Source organism: Pangasianodon hypophthalmus, chromosome 8 (assembly GCF_027358585.1).
Source record: "Pangasianodon hypophthalmus isolate fPanHyp1 chromosome 8, fPanHyp1.pri, whole genome shotgun sequence".
In the NCBI taxonomy this organism is placed as follows: Eukaryota; Metazoa; Chordata; class Actinopteri; order Siluriformes; family Pangasiidae; genus Pangasianodon; species Pangasianodon hypophthalmus.
This window is the reverse complement of record NC_069717.1, coordinates 23,470,536-23,491,602: the sequence shown is the minus strand read 5'-3', so window position 1 is coordinate 23,491,602 and position 21,067 is coordinate 23,470,536. Positions and strand designations below refer to the sequence as shown.

The window sequence follows — 21,067 nt, the reverse complement described above, 5'->3', positions numbered from 1 at the left end:
GTTATTTACTATATATATATATATATACAGTCAGGTCCGGAAGTATTTGGACAATGACAGAGTTTTTGTGAGTTTGCCTTTATACACCACCACAATGGATTTGAAATAAAGCAATCAAGATGTGATCGAAGTGTAGACTTTCAGCTGTATTTTAAGAGGTTCCACAAAAATATGACATTTACCTTTTAGGAACTACAGCCATTTTAAGCAAAGTGCTTCCATTTTCAGGGGCTCAAAGGTATTTGGACAAAGTGACATAATTGTAAATATAACCATAATTTTAATACTTGGATGAAAATCCTTTGCAGTCAATGACTGCCTTACTGTTAGTGTTTAAATAAAACTCTCATGTAGAATTCAAATCTACCAAAAGGTCTGTCTTGTGTACAAGTCTTCTGGATCTAGATTTCAATTCGAGATGCAGCTCATCAAAGTGATAGTGAAAAGTTTTAAAGAGAAACAGAGTTTGTAAGTGTGTTTAACATTGTTGTTCATGAAATCGCTAGATTTTACAATTCATCTTGGAAACCTGATGGTCACGGATGTTTTTGGCTCCATTTAGTTGCTGTAATGACTCAGATGTACATAGGATACACAGGCAAGGTCAGCTATAGGTGAACAGTGCTGCTTGTATTGCCACTGCTTCTGCATGCAAAGTCATATGTCAGTTATAAACCAGGCCTTAGTGCTGATGTGGTAAAGCCAGATGACTCCAATGTCTATTTGTACTGTTCAACAGTTGCCTCTGCCAGTTAACAGGAACAACACCTGTCGTGATGACAAAACACTCAGGTTCAATCCTGAGCTAGGGTAACTGTCTGTGAGGAGCTTTGAATGTTATACCTATGTGGGTTCCTTCTGGGTTCTCCGGTTTCCTCTCTCCTCCCAAACGCCTGCCAATAGATGGATTGGCCATAGGTATGAATGTGTATGTGAACGTGTTTGTGAGTGGTCCCTTGCAATGGACCGGCATCCCATTCAGGGTGTATTCCCATCTGTTCCTGGGACAGGCTTTGGATCCTCCATAACCCTTTGACCATTGAAAATGAGTTGGAATGAATGAATGAATGTATCTTTGATAGGATTCATCTTCAAAAATCCTCTAGAGCCAGACATATGCCATCCTGATGATATGATTATATATACCCTTGCCAGAGGCTTGTCACTTGGATAAAATGTTCTAGTGAAGACTAGTGAAGATGTTCTGAATCAATGTTATCTCAGTGAGGAGAAGGTCATACACACTGCAGTACAAGAACCTGTCTACTGGACAGCATAATACAAATCTTAAAAAAAAAAAAAAAACTGCCACTGCGGGTAATTCAGAGAATACAGAATACAGCCACATTAGCCCATAAGACACATTATCTATATAGAAGATGGACTCGGAATGGTGGGGCAAGCATATTTTAGGCCTTACTGCTAAGATGGAGGTTCTGATGTGGTGGAACACAACACAACAAAGAATAAAAGTTATGCCAAACATGCCAAATCATTCATCAACATGTCAAGGATGAGCGATGCTGCATGGATCATAGCATGGCATTGCATTTCTGCTGAAATCCTTGATTTCAACAGGAAACATTCCTTTTAATTATAGACTATTTTTCCAAATATCCTGAGGACAGTGCTTGACACAATGACACATTCTGTGATGAATGCGGTTTCATGTTGAAGTTGACATGTTTAAGTTTTTAAGGACAATTTACACTGTGAAATTCATAAAGAAGTCAGATGTAGTACAGGTGTAGTAGCTTCCGGTAGCTTCTCATAGGTCATACATTGTAGGGCTGAAACCTTCACCCCCTGTGTATGTTCAGTAGGCTATGAATCAGTGGCAGTTACAGAAGAAAGGACAGAACTGCATCACCATTTAGTTGGTTCCAGGAGAGTGTGAGTAAATATAACAATGAGTAATGCATGGATAGCAACATGAAGGTCATATATGAGCCTGGGTCAAGCCAACTAGGTAATCTTTTTAGCCCCATGAAGAAATACAGCAAAGAGTGAAAGCTGAGACATCCTGCTTCCATCAACTAAGGTGCAAAACTCCAAGGAAGCAGGTGAACATTGGGAGGGTGATGAAACACAGGTCAGTGAACCTGTCATATGACTGCACAATGTCACCCTCATTAATCCAGACATCAGTGGCCCATTCAAGTGCTTTCACAGTGAGCCGTGAGATGATCTGGGCTACGCTGTCTTTATCAAACTTGAAATCTTGAGAGGAGAAGTACAGTGAGCACTGTAGTCGGAAACCTGGGCATGTCATACTTGTCAGGAAAAGCTTGTTACCTGACATGGGCACCAACATGACAGTACTGGAATTCATCATTTGTTAAGCTGGCTGGTGAGACTTCCTAGTGTTGCATAGATGGCAGAGATTTATTGTTACCGTTCACTGACTACACCCCCATGAGCAAAGAGAGCTGGTGGAATTTGCTGGAGCCATCCTGCATCTGTGTTTTTACCAAAGTCTTCTAATGTGAAGCGGAGAGATGGATACTAGTGCAGGTTTTCTGGTACAAATGACATCTTCTAGTAACTCTTCTTTGTAAGGTAGCTTGGCGGCACTGGGGGTAGTGCAGCGTCCACAGTTTAATCCAGAGCTTGTGCTACTGGAATTTCACATATTCTTCCCCTGTGGGTTTTCCTCTGGGTTCCCCAATTTACTCCTACCCACAAAAACATATCTGTAAATGGTTTGGCAACTCTAAATTGAGAACTGTGTGTATGAGTGTTGCGCTGTGACCGCATAGTGGCCCATTCAGAGTGTATTTCTATTCTTGCGCCTACATTTGCATTAACATTTATTCATTTCCAGACAGTTTTATTTTAAAGTGAATTACAACTGAGCTGACCAAATGAAGGTTAAAGGTCTTGCTCAAAGGCCTAACAGTGACATCTTGGTGGTACTTGGCAACTAGTGTTTCTGGGATAGGCTCTGCTGGACCCTGATCAGGGTGAAGTGGTTACAGAAAATTAATGTTCTTTGTAATGCAGTGTAGAACACTGTATTTAACCTAATGACTTTCATTAATAGTTAAATCATTAGATATGTAATAGAAACCATTAGGCCATTACTGATTGTTTTTTTTTCTATACACACTGGGCCGTGTAAAATGCTCCTTGAAATTTTCTCAGTAAAGATTTGTCATTTTGGATGTACTGTTATTTTTTTTTGTTGTTGTTGTTTTGCTTTCCTAGTTTCCTTTTTTTAATTTTTTTTTTTAGTTTTCTGTAATAGAGGTTGGAAAAAACTTTATTAGTGGTGGCTCAATGGTAAGATTATCAGTTCAAATCTCATGAATGTCATAGAGCCACGATTATGCCTTTGAGCAAGAGTATTATTAATTATTAATTTTCTTCACTTACAAGTCGATTTGCACAAAAGCTTCAGGAAAATGATTGAATGTAAAAGTGTGCCTGCACATGTTCTGGCCCCTGCCATGGAGTATGACTGTGATTAGTGTGTGGTGTGGTACTGCTCTTTTATCCCATTCAAAGGTAAAACTGCTATATGTCACTGCTCCACTTCTGAAGTCAATCATCACTTTCCCTCCATTTATTATTCTACCTAATCCAGAACTTCATCTACAGCTAAATGTCAAGAGGTGGTAAAAAATCAGAAAGATCTCCATCCCAGCAGGAGGAGGACCTTCAGCCAAAAAGCAGTCTGGCAAAGGCATAATTTGGCATGCTTGAGTGTCAGACAGTTTGAAGTATGTGCTAAAATATGTGTGTGCTCGTTATGTTAGCCAGTAACTGCTCACACTCTGCTCATTGATTTGTAATGTTTATGTTCCTAAACCATGTGACATTACTTAGTAAATTTCCAGGTTCTGGAGGTTCTTCCTTGAAACTCAATCCCAAAAAATCAGGATGATGTTTGACTGCAAGATCTCTGCAGTTCAATCACAGCTTTATTTCTATCGAGGATGCAACTGAATACAAATACAAGTAGGAGGCACACTTGCCAGAAAGATTCGTAGGGCATCTGGTTGAGACTAGAGGTGTGCATTGGGACTGGGCTCCCATGGGACACAACAGAAAAGATGCGCGAGTGGGTGTTTTTTACATTCATGCAGATGCGACTGAGTGGTCAGATATGCAGTTACAGCTTCATTCATTAATCCTTAACAATTGCCTGGTCAGGCTCATGCTACTAGTTTGTTTATATTTTTTATGAAACAGAACCATAATTTATTGGAAAATATCGCAGGCAGGTACAAACAAGAATAACAAATGCATGAGCGGGATTTAAAAGAACAGTCCTTCACACATCTTTAGTTGAGACCACTTATGCACTCAAGTGATGTAGCTGAGGTTGAGGAACTGTCAGAGCCAGAATTTACACAGCATGCTGTCAGTGGTGGTATTTCCACCTCTAGGATTTCCCAGTGTTTCTGTGGCATAGTGGGAAGGGTTCAATTAAGGGTTTAACACCTTTCCAGTTTAGGCCATACCCAGTTCAAGTTTAAATCTGAATACAGTTACAGATAAAGATACATACTGTATATGGATATCTGAAGCACTAAACAGTTACAGATAGTGGTACTGCATTTACACTCCTAATTTCTATGATTTTGTTATCATTTGTTAATTAGAAAAAAAATCTGTTGCTACGCTATATAATTACATCCTGCATATCACATATCCTAACATATCTCTTCAGATATTTGTCCAGATATTTGGCAAGTTTTTCAGGAAAACTCAGACATATCCCCAACATTACAGTATAGTAGAGATAGATAGATGCAATATATATAGAGAGATGCTCTGATTTGGACTTTTCAGTGATTGGAAAGACTTGGAAGTGTTTGTGATTGAGAGTAAAATGTCAAGTAACAAACCTGAATCCATTTTCAATAGACAAGACACAATAGCTGTGACATTTTGTTAACATGCTGTAATAGAGTTATCCTACACGGTAGGATTTTAGAGAATTTTGTCCTTCAGTTCTAAATGCGTATTCAATGGCATTTATTATTGTCTGATGGCAAAGATGAAATGATGGTAATAGCATGCATGTTAAGAAGCTTTTAAGGGGATCTAACATCTCTTTTGTATATAATGATCTCATCTCCTAATGTGAATGTAGTCTGATAGAGAATGAAAGAGACAACACAGTAACTGTTTTGGCACAGCTTTAGTGAACAAATCCCTAAGCTTGGTGACCAAATGGGTAGCAGCATTGCAGCACTGTCCCAATTCCCCATAAAAAAAGAGGGAGCGACAGTGAGATCTAAAAGCCAGTCATCACTGGACTCCGGAGCAAAAGCGAAATCATTTTCAGTGCTTAAAATAACAAATAAGAAAACTGTAAAATTAAATGAATGAAATTATATATATAGGTCATGAAATCAGAAAATAATGTTAAAAATAATTAATGTATATAAAAACGATAAAAGCACTGCAGTTTTTTTGGCTATATAGGAAAAAGTGCTCCTATCAGTACAATTATTAGTATGATATACTAATATCCTAGAATAAGATCACTGAAATATTTAAAACCAAGACCATTTAATTCTCTGTACGTCAATCTTGTATATTAGAATCAGTGTGAGGTTTAATATGGAGATAAAAGGAGGATAAAGCTTAAGCACTGCAGCACTTCTAGCACAGGCCACATCCAGACAGAGAAGACCTGCAGTGCTCCTCTAAAGCAGAGCAGACCTTGAGATTAGATGAACACTAGTAAATTCAATATTCAGATCAAGATTTTAAAAATAGATTTTTTTGATGACTAATAGAGCATGGACATATGTTAATTTAGATGAGGCAGCAACGGTATTTTTGGATTTGGATTTTTAATTTCCCTATAATAGTATAGCACGCACTTACAGACATCAAAGAATTTCATTGTAGTGCTTCATGTGTGTGGATCCTGAATCCTAAAATTCTGCATATAAATATCTTGCTAGAAAAATGACCTTTATGTACATCATTTTATGCAGCTCAGCTCTTTCCATCTGAACTTCTTGTTGTCTTGCTCTTATCTGTTCCTGCCTATCATCTCCTCATCCCCTGCTCATCAGAGCTGCACACAGACAGGTCCGTGCTCCTGCGCTACGTACTGCAGAGGGTCCAGGAAAGGTCCACCAGCCTGTACTGAAATAAAGCAATCTGACATCGCTCTCTTTCATCTTACTGTCTCTCCTTAAAGCCTCACCAAAAAGAAAACATGTGCTCCTGCATATGAGATAGACGAATGTCAGAAACACGTCGGAGCTCTAGACACAACACATTCCGCAGCAGATACACCAAACACACTGCAGCGGAAGCTCGCAGCAACACACACCTCAGTCACCTCAGTATGAAAGGTAGGATTAAAAGAGGGAGATGATGGGTGAGGAGCAGAGTGAAAGAAGACTGATGCAGGTTGTTGAGACTATGCCTGTGTGGGACTTCTGTCACACGTCCATCCATAACGCATCATGCACTCACTGGAAGTGCCGTACTGCCTGTCCTTCCTCAGTCAGAGGCAGAAAACATTATCATTCTCCTCACAGCAACCTTGCAGTGTGAGCTTGTGCCAAAACTCTCTCACCTCTCTCTCTCTCTCTCTCTCTCTCTCTCTCACACACACACACACACTCATTCCATTCTCATATCTCATTTAATATGTCACTGTCGCCCTGGTTACTTCATGCACACGCACGAACACACTTACTGTACAGGTACCAGGTTACACACAAGCACACTGGACAGGTATCAGGAACAACGTCACACATTTGCACCAGCACCAGGTATCACTGCAGGATACACGTTTATTTCAAGCTTTATCAAATACCAAACCCCCTTGTCAGCACAGGTCAGCTGTTTCACGAAAGCTCACACACACACACACATACACGCAGTTGCCACTCACCCTGGCTGTTGGTGCCCCCATCCCCCTCCTCGCAGTCGGTTAGGTTGTTGAGCATCTTCTGGGAGAGAGAGGACCAGAGCTCCCACTATCACTGCTGGTGCACTGCCGCTGCCTCCGCTGCCTCCGCTGCTGCTGCTGCTGCTGCTGCTGCTCTGTCCAGCAAGGAGGAAAAAAACACACACAGCAGAGAGAGAGAGAGAGAGAGAGTGCAAGGAGGAGGAGGAAAGAAAGAGTGCAGCATTAACTCTCTCGCTCTCTCCTAAAGAAAAAGAGCAATAAAGCAGCCTTCTTGATGTTGCATTGCATGTTGCACCTCTCTCTCGCTCTCTCTCTCTACAGGAGGAGGGGTGTGTGTGTGTGTGTGTGTGTGTGTGTGAGAGAGAGAGAGAGAGCCTGCAGGGGAGTACATGATGGAATGCTTAAGAGCATGGCTTTTCTCACACATATCTCTCTGAAAAGTCAGTCTACATCTCTAAAATAAATGCATTATTTATAAATGATGAATTACCTCTGCTTTCTTCTTCCCATCTCACGTCCCTGATCTAATCCACACACCAGAAATCTTGAAGAAAGGGAAAGACAGGTTCATTGATGCACAAGAAATGAAGAGAATTCCTCTTTAGAAGAAGAAATAAGGTGTTTCAGTGTCTTTACCATTGTGCTTCTTATGTCAACATTTAGGTCCGATATGGATGAGACATGAATGACATTACAGCGGAATTCTGCTATAATGTGGTCTGTAATATGGAGTGTTAGTTACTAATCATGCAGAGAGAAACAGCATGAAAGCACTGAAGAATCCTTCAACCATGTATCCGTCCTGAACATCCTCCATCTATTTATTCAATCTTTATCCATCCATTCTGGGAATCCTTCATCTATGTAATATCCATTCATTCATCTGTCATACATACATACATCCTGGGTATCCTCCACCCTCCACCCTGATTATCCATCCATCTATTTATCCCTTGATTCTGAGCATCAGTCATTCATCCATTCGTCCTAAGCATCTGCTATTTCTCTGTCTATACTGAGCATCATGCTCCACCCATCCCTCCATCCTGAGCATCTGCTATTCTTCCATCCTCTCTGAACATCCATCCATCCATCTATTTTGTGCATCATCCATCCATCCATCTTGAGCATCTGCTATTCCTTTATTCATGCTGATCATCCATTCCATCATCCATTCCATCATTCTGAGCATGATCCATCCATTCATCTTGAGCATCCGCTATTCTTCCATCCATCCTGAATATTCATCCATCCATCATGAGCATGTGCTATTCCTCTATCCATCCATCCAGCCATCTTGCATGTGTATCTGCAATTCCTCCATCCAACCTGAGCATCCACCCAGCCATCCAGAGCATTTGTTATTCTCCATTCATTCTGAACATCCATCCATCCACTAACAACCATGCTGAGCATCTCTTATTCCTTCAACCATCCTGAACATTGATCAATCCATCCATCCTGAGCATCTGCTATTCATCCATCTGCTCCCAACATCCATCTATGCATCCTGGGCATCTGCTCTTCCTCCATCTGCCCTGTACATCCATTATTAGCATCTGTTTTTCATCCATCAATCCTGGACAGCCATCCATCCTGAGTATCTGCTGGTCCTCTATCCATCCTGAACATCCTACATATACCCTCTCCACGCTGTGCATCCTGAGCATTGTCTTCCAACCATCATGCATCCATCCATCCATCCATCCATCTATCATGTGTTTGTCATCCATCCTACCTTTCTGTTTTTCTATTCATAGCTTGCATTCCATCCATTCTAAGCACTTGCTATTCCTCCATAAAGCCTAAACATCTTCTATCCACCTTGAGCATCCTCTATCTATTCTGCATTCATTTACCCCTTTATCCATCCTACGAATCACCCGTCCTGAGCCACCTTCATCCATTCAATATCCATCTGTCTTGAGTATCCTCCATCCATTCACCTAGAGCATTATCCACCTATCCATCCATCCATCCATCCATTCATTCATCCTTTCTGGAATCATCCCTTATTTCATCCTAGTCATCCTCCATTCCTCCATCCGTCTTGGGTAACTTTTATCCATTCATTCTACTTCCCTCATCCCTCCATCCAAAGTATCATACATCTATTAATTCTGAACATACTACAACCATCCTGATAGTCTGCTGCTGTAGACAAAACATAGTTTCCAGAATGGCACAACTATCTACGGTTTCATTCTGTCTAAGCTTTTTCCTGATTATATCTGTGACTGGAATTCGAAAAGAGCATTAACCATCCCTGCTCTCCGGGTAGGAAGGAGGACCTTGCTTCCATGTCGCTCTGTTGTTTTGTCCAAAACTGATGGAGTGACAGTAAAGACACAGTGGGTGGCTACATGTGTCGGATGGAGCAAAAGTTATTCTCTTCAACACACACAGCAGGTATTCTCTTCATTACACGCAACAATGACGTGATAAACATTTTTTGCATAAACCATATTGTCAGCACACTTAAACAACAACTATAGAGCATAATGCTTCTGCATTTTTGCTGTGTGAATGTGAAAATTTTCTCACTGTTAATCAGATCTGAGCATTGACTGAGACTTTGCTAGGTTTCTCATCTATTCACTATGTTTACAGAGCACACTCGCAAAGAACTCAATGAGTTTTTTTGACCACACTGAATTCGTGTTATTTGCCATTCTCATTCAAGTACTTCTCTAGGTAGCTCTTCTCATGTCCTGGCCTTATAGCATGATCCATCTAGTCATCCATCCATCCTCCATACCTAGTATGGAGCATTTGAACCTTAAGGTGGAGTGATGCTTTATGATTGGAGTGATGCTGGATCTTATGGAATGGTGCGATCCACTCTCTCAGTCTTCAAGGAAGATCTGCCCCATGTGCTTCATGATGAACCCAGAACCCCTCAATAAACTAAGAGCTTTCTATAAATATAACACGGAGCATAAGGGAAAAAATGCTCACTGCAGGGAGGGCAGATGTCAGAGAAGAAACAAGCCCAGGAATGAGAGTCCCATAAATAGAATGCACTTAGAGTGAAATAGGGATGGAAGGAGGAGGTGAGAAAAAGGAACACCTAATGGGAAGAAGAGGCTGGGAATTAGATTGCAGAGGGCAAGATGGTGGGCAGAGGGCAGACATCAGATGCAGCCCTACAAAAAAAAGATGAGTTCTAGATCTGTAATAGATTTCAGGTGGTGCTGGTTGTTACCCTGATTTTTTTCAATCTCACTCAACCTTTTCTCCTCAGTCTAAAAGCTGAAAAGCTGCCTACTAATATTATGCTGTAGTCATATTGGTTATGGGCTCTTCAAATACATTAGTTTCTTAAAACAGGGTCACTTGCTTTTTACAGAAAAACATCCTGTTTCAAGCTCCAGGGTTCAAGCCTGAGCTCAGGTTACTGTGGTGTTTCTCATGTTCTCCTTGTTTCCTCCCACCCCCCAAAGACTTGCCAGTAGGTGGATGGGCTATAATATATTGCTCTGTGTGAATGAATGCCTGTGAGAGAGAGAGAGAGAGAGAGAGTGTGTGTGTGTGTGTGTGTGTGTGCATGGGGCTCTGCAGGGTTTAACGTTGTTATCACAAGGTTCTCAGACCCTAGATGAATAGGTGATGAGACAGAGTATGACTAATCAAAGTCTATTTCCTATGTTTTTTTAACTTAATAATTTATATTCGGGTATGTTTAATCAAACTCGACACTGGCCACAAATTCATTTATCTGTTTTTTTCATTTATTCACCGTCAGTAAGCACTTTGTCCTGTTCGGTGTTGCAGTGGATATGGAGCCAATCAAAAGAACACTGGGCATAAGGCAGAAATACATCCTGGTTGGAAAACCAGTCCATTGCAGGGCACCATGCACTCACACATTCACACCTAGTGGCAACTTAGAGTAGCCAATACAGCCACCAGCATATTTTTGGGTGGTGGGAGGAAACTTGGGGGAAGTCCACACAGACACGGGGACAACATACACAGAAAGTACACACAGTCAGTAAGCCAAGCTCAGGACCACACTGCTGACGATGGAGTTTTGAGGTATCAATGGTACCCACTGCACCACTATGTCACCCCATATTTTTCTTCTAAATATCCTAAATAATTGTACCTGTGGAGTGCACTACCTGTGTTCTGCCAGCTCCAAAAAATTAATGCCTCATATCTCAGAACTGTTTCTCACCCATATAGAACCCATGCAGTTAATGTCTAGCATATCCTTTGGTTATGGCACTTGAGGCCACTTGATAAGTGAGACTTGTTAGAATGGTCCACTCATGAAAATCCAAAATGTCAATTCTCATAAGGCAGTTATTTAGCACTGAAAGGGTACTGATGTGAAAATGAGTATACTGCAATGCCCTGTTTACTGAACCATGGCACCAAGCAATATGGATATGGTCTCACATGCAGCATATATAGATGTGTGTGTGTGTGTGTGTTTAAGTCTGCTGGCACAGAACAAAAGGCATCACGTATGGAGCATGTTTCTGCATGTTTTTGTTTAAGACTGAAGCAAGAACAACATTACCACCAGAGGTTTTTAATTAAAAATGCAGGCAATGATAGAGGCTGCAGCTGATTTCTTTCTAGCTCAAAATGCAGATTCACACAGTGTATCGTTGACAGTCACGTCAAGTGATTACACTTGGTGAAATGCCTCCTAGATTTCAAGTGCACTGAGGCTAATATTTTAAAGCCTGCTTAAAAATTATCTTAACACATTATCAGCAGTAATTGAGAAGGCATACATGAAATACAATTGCAAAAAAAGTACAAATTACAGGAAGAGAAACAGCAGAATCATGAATTTTATGTGGTTTGAATGAAAGAGCTAGATAACAGCGTGATTGCTAGTGGGAAGACACAGCATGATTACAAAGTTAAAAACTTGACTATATAATAAAAATGAATTATTTACAATTAATGAGGGTGGAAGACACATTGTTAAATTAAACCCAAATATGCAGAGATTAATATGATAATTACAAACACCACTATTCATGCATAATATACTGATAAAATAATAGACTCCTATTAGATGTTATTTTAATGCTGGCCATATTATCATTCATAGAACATCATATTTGCCTTTTTAAAAAAAAATTTAAATTGTCTTTTGCTTTTATATTGCATTATATTACATTTGACAGCAAAGGAAAAAAAAAAAAAAAACTGGGGGAACCATACAACAGGGCTTCCTTTTCAGAAGGGATTCTGAATAGAGCCCCTTTAGAAAACTAGAACTAATGAAAAGGACTTAACTCTCCTTAAATCCTTAACCTTAACTCTCACCTGCTCAGCTCTATGCTTGCCTCACTTCCAGAATAAAAGCATCTACTAAATGAATAATAAACTGTAAATAATATATACTGATATATGCACCCACCCCACCCCTTTCAGAGCATCTTCAATTCTTCATGGCACGGATTCCACAAGGTGTTCCTTTGAGATACATCCCTTTGGGGAAGCTACTGAAGTACACTGAACTCACTGTCTTGTTCATGGAACCAGTTTGAGATGACTTGTGCTTTGCAACATGGTGCATTATCATGCTGGAAATAGCCAATATAAGAGGGGTAATTGGTGGCCATAAATGAAGGCATCATGTCAGCAACAATACTCAGACAGGCTGTGGCATTCAAATGATGCTCGATTGGCAATAAGGGGCCCATTGTTTGGCAAGAAAATATTCCCCACACCACTACACCACCACCATCAGCCTGATCTGTTGACCCAATGCAGGTTGGGAATCATAAATTGATGTACTTGATGCCAAATTCTGACAGTACCATCTGCATTTCACAGCAAAAATCAAGGTTCATCCCCCATGTGGTCTTCTGCTGTTGTAGCCCAACCTCCTCCTCCTAAAGGTTGTGCACTCTGAGATGCTTTTCTGCTCACCATGGTTGTAAAGAGTGGTTATTTAAGTTACCACAGCCTTTCTTGTCAGATCAAACCAGCTGACCTTCTCCTCTGACTTCTCATCAACAAGGTGTTTGCACCTGCAGCACTGACACTCAGAATTTTTGTTGTTGTTGTTTCTTGCAACAAAACCTCTAGAGACTGTTGTGCATGAAAATCCTAGGAGATCAACAGATTCTGAAATACTCAAACCAGCCAATCCAGCACCAACCACAGTGCCATGGTCACTGCAGTCACTTTTTTCCTATTCTGATGTTTGATGTGAACATTAACAGAAGCTCTTGAACTGCATCTGCATGATTTTATATATTGCGCTGCTGTTATGTGATTGGGTAATTGCAGGAATGAGCAGGTGTACAGGTGAATGTATATAGTATATTTGTGCGCCAAGCAGGAAATACTTTATGATACCAAACGTTGACATACTTTGTTGATTAGAGTTTGATTTCTTTATATATTACACAGAGGCCATTACAAAGGCCTGTACAGATGAAAAGGCTGCTTAATATATTACGAGGATTTTAGTGGAATTGATCTGAGCTGCATGCATATACACGTGTCCTCTAACATGCAAATACAAAAGGCACAGCCCACATCTGGCCATCCCTGAGCTCTACTAGTGACAGTTGAGGTCTGTCATGATTGGCAGACTTTCCGAATGCCATTTTCATCTTAGCCAAGCAGCTTTACTCGAGCTTAAACCAAGGGTAACTCCCCCCTCACACACACACACACACACAATCATCACAGGGTTCTATCAATAGCCTAATCCACAGATTAAGGCCAGCAAGATGTGACATATTTCTTTCTTTATTATTATTGCAGCTGTTTGAAAGGGAAGGAATCAGTAATCATATTTCACACTGTGACACCAAACCCTTTAGTACATGGAAGATTCCATAATGACTGATTAAACGATTGTTGGTCTTGGTGGCATGGTTTATAAATTGGGATTACAAAGTATGTTGATATTGAAAAGACCTAAATGGGCAAGCTATGTGGTGGGATTACAAACTCATGTCTACCAGAGATTAGCCAGTAGTGATATTTAAAATGGATCTCTACATGGAATGTCATTCACAGAGTGCTCTTGTTTGTAATTTATTTGATGTTAGTCAGGAGCAAACAACTGGACTTTGGCTTGGTTTCCTCTGCTGTCCCGGTAATGATGGCCATCTGAACAGTTATGGAATGACAGCGGCAGATGTCACACATTTTTACTGAATTACTGGCAGAAGAGAATTTAGAGAATCATTAGAGCGAAATTTACATTATAATCTGCCTCCATCTGGCCATACACTGCATGAGTTTTAACAGAATTTGAAAATGAAGAGCATCTCACTTTTAACATCAGATTTTGTTGTCTTTTTTTCTTGTCTTTTTTTTTTTCGTCAGGACACACACACTGGACAAATAGGCATAGATGGTGTATCACCAAGGCTGATTTCAAGGAAAACTATAAAAACTAAACATAAAACTAAAGGAAAAAATTTGGGGATTATTTCCTGTTAACAAATGGCTTAAAATGGATTCTTTTTTTTTTTTTACTTTTGTGGAACTAATAACAACAGCACCACCAATGGTTGTAAGTAAATACACACAGAATGGGCTGAAATAGAGACTGTGGCCAATTTCTTTCTAGCCCAGACTGTACAATCCTACAGCCTGTCATTCTTGGCTGACAGGAGTGGAATCCGAAGTGGTCTTCTGCTCTTGTACTCCATCCGCCTCAAGACTGTGTATTCTGAGATGCGTTTCTACTCACCAAAATTGTAAAGTGTGGATATTTGGGGTACAGTAGCCTTCCTGTCAGCTCAAACCAGCTGACCTTCTTCTCTGACCTCTCTTATCAACAAGGCATTTCTGCCTGCAGAACTGCTGCTCACTGGTCGAGTTTTGTTTTTTAGCAGTTTCTGAAATACTCAAACCAGCCAAACTGCCAAAAACAACCACGCCACAGTCCGAGTCACTGAGATCACATTAGAAGTTAAAAATCTCATACTGCGTGTTGGGTTATTAATCCAGCACTACATAGAAAAAAAACATATGTTCTTGTGTTTTATGCTAGGTTTGTGGCAGATCACAGTATGCTTATGAATTCTTTAGATGCTTTGTCTTTTAACAAAGGGATTTTAACTATTTGTGTCAATCTCAACCCTTCCTTAATGGTCAAGATTTCAACACACCTTCTTTTATCTACAATATTCTGTGTGAATGCATTTTATTCTCATAGCCTTTCCTTGTTTAATTAGTTTCCTGCTTGCTTTTTTCCTTTCTTCTCTTCTATTTTTGTGCTTCTTTGTTTTCTTCACAGCAGTTTAGTGCTCAGTGTTCGACACTGGTAGTTGCATAACCTTAGCCGGTGTGTAAAAAGATAATATATGTACTTGTGTCTCTGGGGTTGTCTATTGTGCAGGAAAAGAGAGCAGTAAGTTTTAAGTTAGGAAGAAACAGCCACCCAGAACAGCCTACACTTCCCTCGAATAACAGAATAATTAATCCCTGTTGAAATGCCATTGTAAATCTACCATCTTAGTGCTACATTGTTTTGCCCTTTTCTATTTCTCGCTCATATGCAAATTTTGGCTGAACTTTCTGTAAGTAATGTCAAAGTGGTTTTTGTTTGCAGGAAATGTTTTTGTGTTCATGTTGGAATTTTGCTTGTAGTGTAAGAGATACTGAGCTGAACATATTGACATTTTCTAACCTCCACCTGCGACCCTTTATTGGCGCCTAAGTTTGTAACTCTGAAATTTATGACAGTCAGAAAGAAGAAAAGAAGAAGAGGAGCACTGCGTAAACAATTTAAAAGATGTGGGAGAAATTGTGCCTGTCCTAATGGCTCCCCAGGATAAAGTCAAGGACGGTCTATGTCTCTCCTTCTCCCTGGGTTTCTAAACCATCTGTCTGTCATTTCCCAGCAGGAGCTGCCAGTAGAAAGCCCAGAATGAACCACAGTGTTATGGTGTGACCAAGTGATGCAGTGCGTTTAAAAAAAAAAGCTCAGGCTAAATGAAGCTCAGAATCAGTCATGAGAGAATGCACATGGCTACGGGTGTGAACGTCCTATATTCCATCAAATCAAGTCCATTCGTTGGTCCTTACACATACATACATACATACATATATATGTATATCCTCAACAGACTGTCTTTTTTCTCTCTTGAAATTAATAAGAAAAATGTAGCTTATCATGTTCCAAAGAAGGCACAAAGCCCTCCATCCTGAAGACTCTCTTACACACATTTTTACAAAATCTGTTTATGTAGAGCATCTGCCATACAAATTCAAGTATAGGTTTTACTATAAAAAACAGTGACGTAATACAACGAGTGCAATATTATAAACCTTGCAGCCATAGACTATTGTCAAAGCAGCTGTTATAAAAATTTAAATTAAAACCTTTTGACCAATCAGAATTGAGAATTCGAAAGCGTCGCGGTATAAGGAAGGGTATTACTGTGATAATCGTGGCACGGTAACAACAGCTATGTTTTTCTTCTTAAGACCCTTAGTAAATTGATTTTTCATATTTCCGATGGCAACACCATGAAAGTGTAATAAGAGATTATTTAATATTTAATATCTAATATTTTCTCTGGCACTACTAATATTACTATTTATAAGATTCTGAATAACTCCATGACAGATTTAAGTGATTTGTCTAATTTTAAAAAAGACTGACTTTGGTTTTAAATGCTGGAGATATCATATCGGCGCCATTACGTGACTCTGACAAAGCAGAATTACACTGAACTACGAAGTCATTTATTATGATGATCTAACAAGAATCAGCCTGGAAAGTGTATTAACATGTCAGTCATGTAAGCATATGATTACCTGTGTTATTACAGAATTCTGCAGTTACCAGAGAGAGGAACGTAATTCTGAACATGCCAACAGGTCCTGAGAATTTCAGGAGTTAATGTGCACACTGAAAATATCAATATCAGATGATCTTCTTCCCTGTAGACCTGGCTGTTCCCACTTGAGTCACGCATTAACATAAGAACTGTTTTTTAGGATGACGTCTGTGTATTTAATGGAGTATAATAACGTCAGATTATGAGTCATCACTGCGGATAATACGGACCTGAGAATGGCCCTTATAATGGAATGAAATGGCGTAAAGCATTGGTAAATGTTTTATTGGAAAGTCAGTTTGTAGAAAATTGATTTTTTTCTATACTGTTAGGAGATCCAGTGCTATGAAGGAAAAGATTTGTAACAGAACAGCTGCTCTTGACATAAACCACTGCATCATTTATTGGAAGGGTTCTGGAAGGTTTTATGTGTCGTGTTTAAAGGGAAGTGGAGAACGGCTGTCATGGGCGGCATGAAGGCCTCAGCGTGTTTTAACAGAAGTTTGACTGTGTGGGTGTAATATATTAGTAAAGGGATGCATTTATAAATCATGGAGGTGGAGAGGAATAAAACTTGATGCTATTCTTCACCACTGAACCTCACAGAGGGTCTTAGACCCACTGCAAATACATGTAATATTTAGAAAGAAGAACACACACAAACACCAGACTGCAGGCTCACCTGGAGGGCACTGGGATAGAATGAAAGAGAGATGGCAGAACAGAGAGAGAGGGGGACAATTTCACACTATTCTATAAGGATCTGCTCTCTTGATGGAGAAAGACCTTTTAGCCTGGTTTATGTTTCCATGCATCCATTGTGTTGATGTGTTTTTCTCTGGTTTGTAGCATCCCATTAAATGTGGTTGGTCAACTTATTAGTTACTGCTGATGGAATGTAACAGGAAGGACGGCTAAAGAAAGAAAGAGCACAGACTGATGAGGAGTAAAAGGTCAATGAGAGAGGGATAGCAGCATAATGAATGGAGATTGGCATTTATAAATAGCTGAAGAGAGAGGAAAGGCGTCCCGGCAGATAAATTATGCAGCGGGACACTGAGATGTATTCGGGTGGGCAATTATGTCCACATCAGGCAAATACACGCCATTTTTTGCACTGTGTGTAAGTCTGTTTAAATCACCCTTAAATGATAAATCCCATACAGTAAATCCCACACAAACAGTAATTTCAACACATTTTTCTATTTCAACACAAAAATTCATTTAGAAGTCTATGGGCACCTGTCACATTCCATCAATGAATACATTTTTAAAGTAAGTGGCTAAGAAAGACATGAGAGAATGTCTAACAAAATTTGTTTTTAAAGAGTTTCACTTTCTAAAACTGGAGGACTGCAGTAAATATGTACACTTTTGTTGTATACATGTGCAATCAACTGACTCCTCATTGGCTAACAGAGTCAAAAATTCTTTACTCTTTAAATGATACAGATTTCAAGTTTAATTTTAAAATGGCTTTTTAAAAAAAACCCATTTTCCCCAACTAGCCCCCTCATGATAGCTGCCAGCCTCAGAAGGCAAAGGCAAAAATGCTTTTTGTCCGAGATACATGAAACCAGACACTACTTATTTTTCTGAACTGCTGCTAAGACTTTAGCGCATGACTAAAATTGAGTGTTGTTAACTTGGCACACCGAAATATAAGTATCAAACAGGAGAGGGTGGCATGGTGGTGTAGCATGTAGAGTTGCTGCCTTACAGCTCCAGAGTCCCCAGTTTGATCCTCAGCTCGGGTTACTGTCTGTCTGGAGTTTAATGTTATCCCAATGTGGGTTTCCTCTGGGTTCTCCAGTTTCCTCCCACCTCCCAAAAAAAAGCCAGTAGATAGATTGGCTGCACTAAATTGCCCCTAGGTGTGACAGAGTGTGTGAATGGTGCCCTGGGAGTATTCCAACTCACACCAGAGTGGGAATACCAGAATAAAGCAGTTACCGAAAATGAATAAATGGACCCAAAAAGGAAGAACTCCTACAATTGTCCCTGGTCTCCTGTAAACCTGGCTGTTCCAATTTGAGTATCGTGAAAATCATTTTCAGAATTTCTCCAAACCAGATAATGGGTCATCACTGCTGATAAAGGACCTGAGAATAGACCTGGGCTTGGGGTAGATGAGGGGTAGATTGGTAGATGAAGAGGTCATGCATATTTGCCACAATATGTCATTAAAGCCACAAAATGAATGCCACTCCAATCTATGTCTTAATTTGTAGTGACCACCATTTCAGTTACTGAGTGACTCATACTGAATGCTAAATCAATTGACTGTCAGGCTGAGGCTTCAGATATTGATCTTCCTTAGAGCACAAGAGCAATGTGGCACACCTTAGAACTAACATCTGTAGTCTCAAAAAAAAAAAAAAAAAAGATGAGAAGCAAATGCAATAGCTGCATGTAAAACGCAGACTAATAATATCTTAAAATGATTGTGGTAGAAGATATTAGCAATTACATACTCCAAGCTAATCCAATTACTGTTTCAAATGAAGTTATTGAAAAGACAGCCACAATTATGGAATGTATTTCTCACCTTTATTAAGCAAAAAGAATGAGACTATAAATTCCACTGAATAAAGTTGTAATATCTTTTATAAGGCCAAGAGGGTACTACATGAAATATGTATCTTGCGTCCCCAGGAGAATGGGACGTATGAAAGTTCACTTAAAAGGAGAGCAATTGATAGAAAGCTTTCAATTCAGATGACAGAAGAAAGTGGATGAGTGTGTAGTTCAGAGCACGTGCCTTACCACTCAGTCCTGCATGGCTCTCAGAGTGCGGACCGGGGAGCCCCGAGGATCCATGAAGCATAGCCAAGGGTCTGTGATTTTTCTCATTTTGTTACAGCGGTGGAAATCACTACCTGCTATAATCAGTCACATCAAAGACATTATTATTAGAAATAATGTCATGGCACCACAACTTATTTACATCAGCTTGAATTTACTGACAATTTAAATAAAAATGGGTTCTATGGTTGTCAAGTTCAGAAATACAAAAAGACAGTAAATACAATAAATACTGTATTCTATTTAAATTATGTGCTTAAGTTAGTTTAGGCGATTTAAAACTAAAATAGTTTGTAAAATAAATCTGTACAGAAAAGGGGTCAGGGTTTTGTTTTTCGGTTTTAGCAGTTAAACAGTTTTATAGTCTGTGACTATAAAAAGTTTGAGAACCCCTGGTTTAAATGATCTCTCGTGAGCTTTCACTTATCTTGATGTAATAATACTATATTTCTGTCAGTTTCAACTATTATACAGTGATAAAGATCAGGAAAAATATATTTATAAAAGATTTCCCAGATCAGCACTCTTACTTCACTTCACTTCGAGATGTTTTTAAGAGTACTGGGCCTTTGGTGCTTTATTTTGGCTCATGCAGTAATCAATACTGCATAAGATCATTGATACACTTATTAGTCACAAGCTAATGGACTCTTCTGACAATGTAAGAAATGGTATCAATCTTGAAAAATTGTGTGTGTGTGTGTGTGTGTGTGTGCAAGGCTTGATGAGCCAGTGAGAAGAGAAGAGAAGAGAAGAGAAGAGAAGAGAAGAGGCTCAATCTCTCCAGTCCAAACATCTCCCAGCAGACATCCATTATTCAGAACTAAGCTTTTTCATCACCATTCATATAACATCCTGGCAGTGTGGATGGAGCTATTTGCCGTTACTGCCGCTGCGCCGTAATATACCTCTGGCAGCCATTCAAACTTCTCACACACACAAACATAAAAGAAAACAAAAAGAATACACTTATCTGCAGCAAAGTAAACCTGCAGCTTAGTTTCTGACTGCTACCAAAATTATATTATTATATTGCCATTTTAGAGCCCTCTGCTGTCTGTAAGGTTAATCACAATTTTCTTTTTTGCCTGACTGACCCCGCCCCCTCTGCTGAACACAATGTATGCAAAAGGGGCGGAGCTCAGCATATTTGTTATAGCTGAAGGTTGAGCTGATTTCTGGGCCCTAAAAGAAGCATGAAATGAATTATTAGCCATATAAAATTCATTTCATGCTTCTTTTAGGGCCCAGAAATTGCCATGCAATAGCTATATATATATAGCTATTGCATGGCAATTTAACAAATCACACTTTTTCTTGTGTATGCAAAATTAAGCAACCATTGATACTTAATAGTGACAATTTTTTTACTAATAGGCAGGCATCAGTGTAATATTTTTATACTATGATAATTACCATAAATTTAATTTTATTATATTCAGGGCCAAGTCTTCTTTTTCAAAGAAAAAAAAACATACAAGGCTCAATTTTGGCATTTTTATTTTTTACCAAGAACAACAGCATCACTAATGGTCATAAGTAAAGTAGAGGCTGGGGCTGATTTCTTTCTAACCCAGGCTGTAGATAA

The 21,067-nt window shown here is 39.5% G+C and overlaps 1 protein-coding gene across 2 annotated transcripts in view; it reads right to left on the bottom strand.

Annotated features, from left to right (window-relative positions):
- Nucleotides 1-7,179, bottom strand: part of slc12a5b (solute carrier family 12 member 5b) — a 67,400-nt gene extending 60,221 nt beyond the window's left edge. For both annotated transcript variants that reach the window (XM_034306881.2, XM_026925612.3), the window contains exon 1: nt 6,872-7,179. In XM_034306881.2, the coding sequence (XP_034162772.2) occupies nt 6,872-6,926 (55 nt within the window). In that variant the 5' untranslated portion in view covers nt 6,927-7,179. The remainder of the gene's footprint in view (nt 1-6,871) is intronic.
- Nucleotides 7,180-21,067: the final 13,888 nt, after the last annotated feature.